General features: G+C 40.2%; 1 protein-coding gene across 1 annotated transcript in view; it reads left to right on the top strand.

Moving 5' to 3' along the window:
• Positions 1-12,233, top strand: part of cerkl (ceramide kinase-like) — a 37,447-nt gene that overhangs the window by 8,485 nt on the left and 16,729 nt on the right. The window contains exon 4 of the mRNA XM_062432013.1: positions 3,050-3,280. Coding sequence (XP_062287997.1) covers positions 3,050-3,280 — 231 coding nt within the window. The remainder of the gene's footprint in view (positions 1-3,049; positions 3,281-12,233) is intronic.

Below are 12,233 nucleotides of genomic sequence, written 5' to 3'. Positions count from 1 at the left end.
AGAGACACAAGAATTAAAACTTGTAAAATGTATCCTTAATTTCGCTGTCTTTTGAAATAGTTTACATGTCTACATGCAAACTTATCAAAGGATACACAAAAAGTAATAGAGGGCTCTTTTATTAGTGACAAAAATGCTTTCTCAGTGACTCAGGACTACAAGTTGCAGTACCATAGTTGGCCACAGGGACAGACTAGCAGCACCACTCACTCTGTATCAAATCAAACAAATACGGAATGGAAGGATCAAATTTGCGCGTGTGTGTTATGTAACTCTGAGTGTACCGAGTGACTCTGAGTTCCGCTGACACTATCCTCAAAGGATTGGATGATTAATCTGACAAGGACCAATCAGATTTCAGAATTCCTGGCGCTATGTTCCGCTGATCGATGGATTAGTCAGTAATACAGTTAATGATATTATGTAATGTGAACACACAAGAACCAGTAATACTATGCTAGTGTCTGAGTATGTGTGAGCAGATATGTTATTCACAAAATGAAGATGATGGAGTGATGAGTCAGCAGTCCAGTATTTAGGAAAATCTTCTAACAAACTTCATTGAAGGAGGAATTATTTAACGGAGTGTATATTTGCACCCCTGGTACAAATAGCCTCGGCCACACAGCTGAGCTATTTGCACCCTATACGTATAACAATGTGAAAACATGGCGGACATTCATCTTCCACGCCAACAGAAAAAGGCGAATCTAGAAAGGTTTCATCTCTAATGTTTGTTCTAAAGACATTTCTGGCGGGAAAGTTGTATTATATTTTCATACTCTTTCTTCAGTGAATGCATAAAAGCGTCAGTTTGTCAGCCAGAAATTATTTGTCGCCAATATCTATCTTCTGTATTAGCAAATATTTTGGGCTGTCACATTACGTTGTAGGAACAAAGCGGTGGCCTAACGGGCATCGTGTCCGTCATTAGTACAGGGGACTCAAGTTCGAGTCTTTGCAGCAGCAGTTATATATTGATGTTTTCAGCGGAAAACTCTGCTACATTTTCACTTGTTAAGTAAATGCATACAACACGAAAATGTCTGAATGTATAACCTTCAGTTTGTTATATGATGGAAATCAAATTTTGACACATCTATGGTTGCCATGGATACCAAATACATTGTCAGACCTCTGAAGTCTCAGGCCGTGGGACACGCATTTCAAGCTGCTCTCACGCTCACACGCCACACCTGACATTTCTCACGCCGGGGAGTGATAGATCTCACGCCGGACACCAATTATTATATGATATACAGAAGAGAACAGCGACGTATATTTATCCCGCTGTCCCGGTGGGATACGGGAATCTTCCGCATATCTCCAGACGCTCCCCTCCGACAGCATGCACTCCTGTACTGGGGTGCAAATAGCATACAATGATATTTGCACCAAGACGGGTGCAAATACAATACTTTGCTATATATACCAGGGTACAAATAGCATCCACTTCTAATTGTACTGAGTGCAAATAGCATTCATTGATATTATTTGCCATTATTTAAAGGGACATTATGGGACATTTTTTGGCATTTCCCCCTGAAAGGAGATGAGAAGATGGATATCAGTTTCATCTTTGTGTGTCAATTACAGATAAAAGGTCCAGGTCATGTTTAGCCTTTAGCTCCATCAAATAAGAAAAACCAAATACCTTACAACAGCCCCAAAAGCTGTTTAGTTTTACATGTTGTATCTTGTTTATTAAGCAAATACAAATGTTCAAAGCTAGCTAACAAGATACGAGAAAGCAGGTTCAGATTCTGTTGCCATGGAGCTACAGTAATGCTAGGTTGAGGTGAAAGACTGAGGTTACTCTGTAGAACTTTTCTGCATTTGAATCAATTCACTTTCAATTGTGGAGCGATTCTGTGTGAGAGTCTTTTTTGACATCTTGTTTGTTTATTTTAGTTAAGACATTTTGGTTTTTAGCAGTATTTAGCATCAGAGCTGTTCGTTAACCAACAGCGCATGTTGTTACGTGTTAGTATTTTTCCACTTTCAGGTTTCACGTTTGTCATTTCTTTCCTCCCTTGTAGCCATTTATCCACATTGACTTTTTTTTTAATGTTAAATCAAACTTGAAAACAACTGACCTAACTCTGTGCTGGACACATAGTGGTTGAAGTGATATCAACCTTCTCACCTATACTAACTCTGCTAACAACACCAACAACAGGAATAGGGAAGGACTTGCTGCTGTGTGTGTTGGTCAGCTGGTCTTGTTTGCTCACTGCTCCGCTGCTAACGTTAGCCTGCTAACAACGTACAAACTTCACATTTGTGTCACAAAGGTGTTTATTTAGTCATTAAATCAAAACATGTTTGCAACCGCTGCTGTTTTTAAAGATCAACTACAAGATAGCTGAAGATAACTGTCCTCACACATGAATTCCTCCTTTTCTGTTCCATCAACACCACACACCTGAGCATCAATAATAGGAACTGATAAGCTCAGAGGCTTATGATTCCAATGGATCAGACAATTTGGAACTGTTCTAAAGTGGAAGCTTGTTCTCGATTCCCATCCCGGCTGGTCCATCACAGATGGATTGCAATGAAATGTTGTAAAGACATTCATGGTCCCCAGAGGTTGAAGCATAATTACTTTGGTGATCCCCTGACTTTTCATCCCGTGCCACAGTGACATTTTTTGGGGATTTTAGTATCATCAGTCCTATAATACCTGAAAAACTAATGACAATCCAATCACCTTTTTTTCTGTTATTGTCTTTGTTTCTTTCAAAATGAGCAACACCACTATTATTTCTGCCTAAAAGATTATTGGAGCCTCGTTTTGGATACATTTTGTCCTTTCGTAAACATCCTTTATCATAAAACAGTATCAGAAAATGCCTTATTTATTGTATAAAAAGGAAAAGTCTGAAATACAGACTATTTAGGCTACAGTGCTATATTGGTATTTGCCTCCATTGTGTCTCTGGAGTTAATTTTGAGCTTTTTCTTTCTACTCTGCAGTTATTCATAAAGGTTGATTTGTACAGTCAGGTGTGAGTTACGTTCAAAAGTATGAACTCTCTCTCTGCAGGTGAGGTGTGCGTGGTGCAGCCAGATATGGTGCTGCTGCAGGACGTGTTTGCGGTGAAGGTGAAGCGGCGGCGAGGGATTGGCCAGCAGTCGGGCGGACCAGTCCTGGGCATGGCGCTGTTCTGCTGCAAGAGGAGAGGAAGGTGGCTGGAGGAGGACACACTGCACCTCCACAACGCCTCCTCTGAACACACACACACCTGGTACAACACCCTGAAGGAGCTGCTCACAGGTAACACACTCTCAGAGAGTCATGCAGTCTGAAGGGCAGGCTTTTCAAACATATCCATTTTCAACAAGTGAGTGTCATTAATTCTTATTGGTTGTCGAGAACTTGGGTTGAACCATTTTTTCATCCCAGGGTTGCACCACTGTTTCATAAAATGATAAATTCATTTTAAAATGTCATGAAAGATACCTGGTTGTTTAAAGCTGTGTTCAGATAGAATGCAATTCTGGTCAATTTTTCATTTGGTGCAATTACATACAGAATCAAAGCAAAGATGTCTCTGGGCAATGCAAATAGTTGCAAATACGTAGCCGCACGAGTTGAAAATGTCAACTTGAGTGAAAAATGTGTGTGTATCATGGGACTTTATGAATTTACTTTATTAAAGTACAAGGAGGAGGAGGCAAACAAGAGAGTCTAGACCAGTGGTCTCCAACCCTGTTCCTGGAGAGATACTGCCCTGCATGTTTTAGGTATCTCCTCACTCAACATTAACTGATTATAATTATTAACTGGTTATCAAACAGCTGAAGCTTCTCAAAGGGCTTGATAACGAGTTATAGAGTGAGTGGGGAGATACCTAAAACATGCAGGGCAGTAGCTCTCCAGGAGCAGGGTTGGAGACCACTGGTCTAGATGGAGATAACAGTAGGAACCAGAGTTCCTGGTGAGTTCTGAGTTCAGTCAGACACTGAATTGAACACACACTCACAGACACACACTCCCTCAGACATGGTTAGTACCTGCTGTTACAGCTAATGTGCAAAAATTTATTTTTAGCTATTTGGGGCAAATAAAATAAATAAATAAATAAATATACTTTGGTCGAAAAAAGGTGAAAATGAAACTGTCGATGGCGAGGCTTGTGGATCATTATATTGCTTGTTGCCACTTAGAATTATGTAGCAAAAGTCCCCTGTGGCACAAAAAGCATCAATAGACCTCCATTATAAAAAAGACATCTATAAAACTGTTGACAGGATACCTCAAACTGCAAATAAAGTGAAGTATTACTCTTTGTATTTTCAATTTAATTATAATTATATAATAATAACTGAATCCATGAAAGTTCTGTATATTCTAAAACCGTCACAGAGCCTAGAATAGCATGATGTCCCCCCCAGTGTAAAGTATATGAACCAAGCAGGAACTCATAGGGAGGAATAGTGGGAAAATTTGGTCATTTGGTGACATTAGTTTTACATGCTTCTGTGTTTTGAATAATTTACCTTTAAACCAAAGATATACCCACATGGGCACCTACTGGCACCTTCATGTGCCCCATAACTGTCTCACATGGGGCCTCTGAATCTGATGGACTTATTTAGTAAAAACCTCTGACATGCTGACGGTAAGATTGACCGCTTGTCTGTGCTGAGCTGAGCTACACTGGAAACATGACTCATTACTAATATGAGTGTCACATTGTAAGATGATTATATACACACACACACACGTTTGAGTAGGACTTTCTGGACTGACACTGCCTGCATTAAACTGCCCATTAGGATGATGCAGAACTCAAAGATTTTTTAGATATGCTAGCAGTGTGGATGGCAATGACAGTCAGTCCACCACTGACATACATCACATGGTCCTCAGATAATCATAATGACTTAGATGATCCACTGGCTTCTCCTCTAGTGCCTCCATGAGGTTGAATTTTGCATTTTTGAGGAACATTTCTCAACAACTATCGGATGGACTGTCATGAAATTTGGTTCATTTATATCCCACTCAAGAAAAAATTGTAACAACTTTAGTAATCCTCTGACTTTTCCTCAAGCACAATACACTACCTTGTATGATTTGGAACAAAGAGAATTAGCAAAAATGTGTTAAAAATCACTGAAATATTGCTCCTAACAGACATGGTCACAATGTAGCCATAAGGGGCATACTGGAATATAAAGCAAAGTCTACTGTATCTGTATAGAAAGAAATATCTTGCAACATGTATGCATGAGGTACAATTATTATGAGGCTTAACTAGTTAGCCGGATGCAGTAGTAGCTGCCCAGATTAGAATTTCATTGTTTTCAATTAGCCTATTTGTCATTCAGTTTTATGAGTCACAATTACATCAGACAAGAGCTAATCTGCTAATCCCTTGGAACAAAGAGACAGATTATACACAACCACACGGGCACACACACATTCAGAAGTACTCAGTAACGTGTTGTCAGCAATTGAATCCTGTTGTCTGAGAGGGAGATTAGCCAAAATACTGTCTACATCAACACGTGTCTAGTTCACTGTAGTTCGCAATGGAAACCAATCCGCAGAGACTTTAAATTATAGCTAATATAGAAGGCCAGTCCAGTACTTATAGACCAAACCGATAAAACCAGAGACATTAGATTGACATCAAACTTCTTATCACTCTCATTGATTGTTTCCAGCTGTAGCAGACTAGTTAGCTAGTTAGTGACTAGCTGATAAACACAGTGGTAGAGCCAGATATATTTCTCAGGGGATAGATATTGGACTTTCATTCAATAAAAAGACACAAATGTGACTCCAAATGAATGCTAGTGCTGGTCCATGTCTGCTGGATAAATATAATGTTAACACTTTCACTATAATGCCTTTTTATGGTGAGAAGTGTTTACAGCTTGTTCCAGTAAAATGTGATTTTTGTCTTCTAAAAGAAAGATATACAATATTTCTCTTTTACTGTTGTCTGCCATCTAGTGAGTGTTCTTGTATGTTGATTCATCATGTTTAAAGTTGAACTGAATTCTCTTGCTAATGATTTTCCTTTGTTCAAAAGAAGATAACTCTTTTTGGACATATTTGTGGAAACTGTCTGTGGAAGTTTTTTGGCCTCTGGGTTCCCTTTGGAGCACTTCATTTAGGTGGAACCATCATGCTGTATGTTTTTATTCCATTTGGAAAGAGGAAAAAAGCAAGTTAGCTGGTAAGCCTTCTAAGTGGCAGGCTAGTCAGCTAGTTAGCTAGCCTTCTCTCTGGAAAGTTGAACCTGTGCTGTGTCTCAAATCTCTTCTTCTGTAGTTACACTTAATATTTTCAGTGCATAAGTGTGTTCACACTGAGAAGTATGGAAAAATGCAGTGCACTATGAATACCCAGATGGTTTCACCCAAAACAGTCTAAAAGTTAAGTGTGGATCTATGGACACTTCTCACCCTCAGTGGTCGCCATCTTGGCTACGTAGCAGCAGAAGGAGAGGGACCACTTTTCAAACGGTAACACTATACTGTTGTCAGACATAAGCAATCAGTAAGGTTTATTGGGTTCATTTAGCAGTCTGTAATGATTTGGTACTATGAACAATAACGGGAATGCTAACACTAGCTTGTTAACACTAGCTTGCTAACTAGCTAATAGATGTGTTTGATTTGACTACAGACACCTGTCAAAATTTGCACACTGCACAAGTAAGTACAGAGTGTACACAGTTTAGTAACGGAAGGGTTTAGCCTAGCTTTCTAATGTTAGCACTGACTGCCACTCAGCGGTCCTTTTTGGTTATACACCTGCTGAGTCATTGGCAGCTCCTGCATGCTGAGTGTAGGGTTGCCACCCGTCCCTTAAAATACGGAATCGTCCCGTATTTGAGGATTAAATACAGCGTCCTGTTTTGAGTCAATACAGGACGGGGTTTGTCCCGTATTTCCAAGTTGTCTTGAATGCAGCATCATCCCACCCGCATTCTGTCCATTGGTAGCAAAGCACTTCAAACTATTAGCAATCTTAATACTTTCTTGAAACCATATTTTAAGTAATGATTTGCCACCACTGGCACACCACCCTAGCTGAGTGCTGTGTTTGCCCTGCGTTATACAAAGAAGGGGGCTAACTGAAATTAGCCGTGTCTCTTTCATGGCTCTAGTTGTGGTGGGCAAATGACAAATCTGCAATGATACCAACTTTAAAAATGTAGTCCTGAAACCACTCCGTATGTTAACCTGTGATTTGAATTATAACATGGAGTCATACAGGGAGTGCTCAAATGTGACCAACCAATGACTAACTAATGTTGACGCCTCAGCTGGCCACAGACAATAATACTGCCTGCTCACACAGATATTACATTAATCACACTACAGTACTGACATTGTCAATCAGAACCAGCAATTCACGCCACCTGGAGAAGACTAATGAATAAAATCAAATAATTATAAAATAAAACTTAAATTTAATTCTTTTTGGTGATTATACATTGTAACCCAATCGATACAAAAAACTTTAATTAATTAAACTTAATTTCAGTTTGACTTCAACATGTATCCCATAAAAATAAAGCTGCATGAATTCAGACATATTGTTACTCAGCAACACAGACACTTCCTGACAAGGCCTGTTTAATAAAGTTCTGGATGTTGCTGCAGACTGAAGTTCCCAGACGCTGGTTTCCCAGGTGCACTGGAGTGGGCGGTGTCTGGCTGACACTTAACAAACAATAGTGAGGATTTAACTCATACACACACACACACACACACGGATTTACATTTTCAGACCTTCTATGTTCATACAAGTACGTGGACTACAACAGCAGCATTACAAACTATTCATACATAGGAAGGTCAGAGGTCACACACACACGCTACCATCGTCCAGTCACCATGGCATCAGTCTGACACTTTATCGCTGGTCACCTGTCTGTCTGTCCATCTGTCTGTCCGTCAAACCAGATTACCCACGAGGCCCTGCAGCAAAGTCACAACTTCTTTAAGTGTCTGCCTTTGGCCTCGCATATGCACGCACACACACACACACACACACACATGAATGGTTCGCAGGTCGTGTGTCAGCTTGCATGGTCACACTGCACATCAAACTGTCGGCTTTTGTGACTTTACACACCAAGGCAGAGGAGGCTGTGTGTGTGTGTGTGTGTGTGTGTGTGTGTGTGTGTGTGTGGAAAGTAAACAGAGTCGATGGCTCTGCTGCTGTGCGGACATTAAGCCTATTTTCCAGCCAGAGGTCAGCTTGAAAAGTGTATTGTTTTGTGAATCGTGGTGGCGTGGAGACACAGCCACCACCACAGCTTCTTAACCTTCAGGTCTGAAAATTCAGCCACACAATGGCTAGCAGGGAGCAGACAGTTCCTGCTTCTACAGCAGTTATTCTGTGCTGTTTGACTGTGTGAAGCAGCTGCACAACGCTGTGCAGTGAGTGAATGGCAGTCAGACTGACAAAAGGTGAACAGAGATGCTGTATAGAGTCTGGTTCCATGCACGCAGTCAGATGGCAGGATGGATTGACTGCAGTTGTTCAACAGCACAACAGACTGACGGTGGTGACGCCAGGTCCCGCCGTGACTCCTCCCAGATCAATTGTCTTGTCAATCTAACGTCCAGCTTACAGAGCTGTTAGACTGGGTTCACAGTGACATATCAAAATTGGTGGGAGGTGGCAGCAGTGGGTCAAGTGGTAGCGTAGGTGTCGTAAGGTCAAAATGACAACACAAAACATCCAACAGACAGTTTGTCAAGTTCAAACATACATACACAGTACTTAGTACCTACGTATACAGACAGATGTGGCTTGCATTGCACTTGTGTAGAAGTAGATGTATTGCGTAGGTATAATAGAAATAAATAAGAATATTGCTCTTCATTTTACAGGATTGTCTGTGATGCCTTTATTGCAGTATTGATTATGGTGATGGCTTTTGGATAAGAACTGTTCATGAGTCTATTGGTGCATGCTGTGATTGATCTGTAGCGCCTTCCTGACGGCAGAGAGTCAAACAGGTAATGGGCAGGATCAGATGGATGACGTGATGAATAGATTACCAGTAAAGCTGAAGCGATGGAAAATGTGATACAGATCCTGATGATGGAGAGCTTCTTGCTTTTAAAAGCATTTTGATAACAACTCTGTGTCAGATATACACACACGTATTAATCACTGCCCAGAAGGGCAGACGCTTCAGGGACATTTAAGTGACATGCTTCCTGTAAGTCATCATTTATTCACTAAATCTTTGTCACATTCTGCTTTTATCCACACATTAACCTTTCCACCTCATCCAAGTGTAAAAACTATTTTTGCAATATTACGACTATTTTGTCCAGCATCTCCACTCACGTTTTTGCACAAATTGAAAAAGCACATAAAAAAGGTGGATGGACCCACCTTATGTGTCTCTTCTACTTTGTCTCTTTTACCAGAAGATAGTTTTCAGTGTGAGCAGAACACCTCTTTAAACTGCTTTATGGCCGTGTGTGTGTGTGTGTGTGTGTGTGGCTCTGTGTTACATATTAACCTAAGGTCCATGAAACCATTGAGCGTATCCATAGCGATGACATGATGATAGTAACCTGTCTCCCTCTCTGTCTGTCTTTCATATTAAGGTTTAAGGCTTTATTAGTTTGTCAGGAAACAAACTTTATTGTATAGCAGTACACACTCTTACACCACTGTGATTTTAATGCAACCTGGCAACTCAGAAGTCCCTTATGAGAGAATCACATTCCCATCAGCCTCAGCTGCTCTTTGTCTTTAGGGCAAATGTTAGACCCTTTTTGTCTTTTTAAGGGGGGGGGGGGTCTTCAGGTCACCAATCTATGCCACATAGAAGTGGTATACATTATCTGAAAGATAGGAACCATAAAGATAAATTTGAGATTCAGCTCAGTCTTTTTTAGCCATAAATCTGTAATACCCATTTTTTTTTGGGTAGGCGTTTGCAGCTTTTGGGTAGGCGTTTGCAGCTATTTAAAAAAAATGTGTTACACAGATTGAACATTTTAACAATTTTTGACCATTAAAAAATTTAAAGAAATTTACAAAAATCCATCCAAAACACCACATTAAGACACCTTGAGGAACACCATAGAAAAACTTATGTTGTGAATTGGTATCAAAACACTTTTAAGATTTGGACATTTCTGTAAGAAATTGCATAGAAACACTCTTATTGTCAGTGTACCTAAGAAAGCTGTCCATGCTCTGAATGCTTGTTCCTGGTTTTTACTTTCATCAGGCTGTGATTATCCCAAAGGTCACAATAGGTCATAGGTACAGTGAGGTCAAGTTTCAATAAATGATCTCACTACAATGAAATGACTACTTTGGGGACTCAAATCATTGCATGTGAATACAGTTGGGCTCACTGAACCCACAAGAGTCTCAGTTTTCCAGTCATATCAAATTTATGCAATTTCAAAACTGTTTATGGACCCCAGTATGCAGAAATATTCAAATACACTATTTTTAGAATAGGAAGAAATAACACAATAATACTGCATGCAATAAACTGCATGGGATTAACTTAAAGTGGGCATGTATGCAAAGGGGAGACTGGTGGATACCCATAGAACCCATCTTCATTCAGATATCTTGAGGTCATGGCAGTGTGGCAGTGTTTCACTCCCCAAAACGATCCTAAATTTAAACCCATTACCAACAGTCTAGCATGGCATGGTTGGTACAAATAGATGCCTTAGGTCAGGGGTGTCAAAATCATTTTAGTTCAAGGGTCATATACAGCCCAATTCGAGCTCCAGTTGACCAGACCAGTAGAACCATTCCATAATGACGTACAAAAAACAAAAACAAAACAGTAAATATATAACATAATTGTACAATAATAAAGCTAATTTACAAAACAGATAAACAGCCTGAGATGTCTTAAGAAAATTGAGTGTTTGTGTCTCAGTCCTTTACAGATTATTCAATATATGTTCAATATATATGAATGGTTTAAATATGACCACAATGTGTATGTTTTTTTATTCTGGTCAGGGTGGAAAAAAACCTGAATCAGCAGAATCTTTGAATTACTTTTCAGCAATTTAACCATGGGTCTCTCAGGGTTAAATCCAGCCTCTCAGCTACCAGCTTGGCTGTAGATTCTTCTCTTGTTGTCATGTGAGAACACTGACAAAAACAGTTTGTTGCAGCGGTGGACTGGTAGACTAGTTCCTTATCAGCTTTTGGGATAAGATTGTGTTGTCTGTTGTTATGTTTTGTCTATCTCTTTTAAAGGGTAATCCTGATATTTATCACCCTGGGTCTTAATGAATTGTACTCATCAAATCTGTTATAATACAGAGCCAGAAGAGCACAGTTGATCTGGAAAAGCCTCCTACAGCTGTCCAAGACAATGTAAATTTGACAAAGATCATGTGAAACTCTTGTCTTATGGCCAGTCCAACAGACAAGCATGGCAGCTTAGAAGAGGGGCTCCGGTCAACCGTGCACAAAAATCCTTTATTTCCAACCCAGTTTAGATTAAGCCACGCCCACTTCTGTAGTATGGAATCCTCGTCGGCTGCGCTGCGCTGGAAACCGCACTCAGCGCGTCCTGCCAAATATGACAGCCACAGTAGCTTTACTATAATCTTATCATTCATTGGTCCTGGTGGTGGTGACTGGTCTAGTCACTCTCTCTGTTAAAGATTCTAGCTTATTCGATCACACTTAAAAGCAATGAGTTGTGATTCAGAGAGAGAGAGAGAGAGAGAGAGAGAGAGAGAGAGAGAGAGAGAGAGGAGAGAGGAGAGAGAGAGAGAGAGAGAGAGAGAGAGAGAGAGAGAGAGAGGATGAGAGAGAGAGAGAGAGAGAGAGAGAGAGAGAGAGAGAGAGAGAGAGAGAGAGGAAATAAAGAGGGGAGGGGAAAAGGACAGGTAGGAGAGAGGAGAGAGAGGCACATTGACAAAAAGACAATCAACATTGAAAGCATAAACTAGGAACTGAAATTGTAAGTGGATCAATAAACTCACTTGCTCTTTTCATCACCAGGACTCTTCAAAGTCACAAGCAGGTGTTACTTGAATTTCTGCTGCAGCCTTAACATTCACCCTGTGCTGACATTTGTAACTGAGCAAAATATAGTAGATTTACAGCAGTATGAACCAAAGGAAAAAAAAACACTAATAAGTTGCTTTAAGAAATCTTGACAGCACAACTCTTACCTTGAATAGCACACCGTGCCCCAACCTTTGTCAGGTGACACCCACCCTCCATATCACCCCTGATG

Source organism: Scomber scombrus, chromosome 13 (genome assembly GCF_963691925.1).
Source record: "Scomber scombrus chromosome 13, fScoSco1.1, whole genome shotgun sequence".
NCBI lineage: Eukaryota > Metazoa > Chordata > Actinopteri > Scombriformes > Scombridae > Scomber > Scomber scombrus.
The sequence above is the reverse complement of the archived record's forward strand: the minus strand, read 5'-3'. Positions and strand labels throughout refer to the sequence as shown.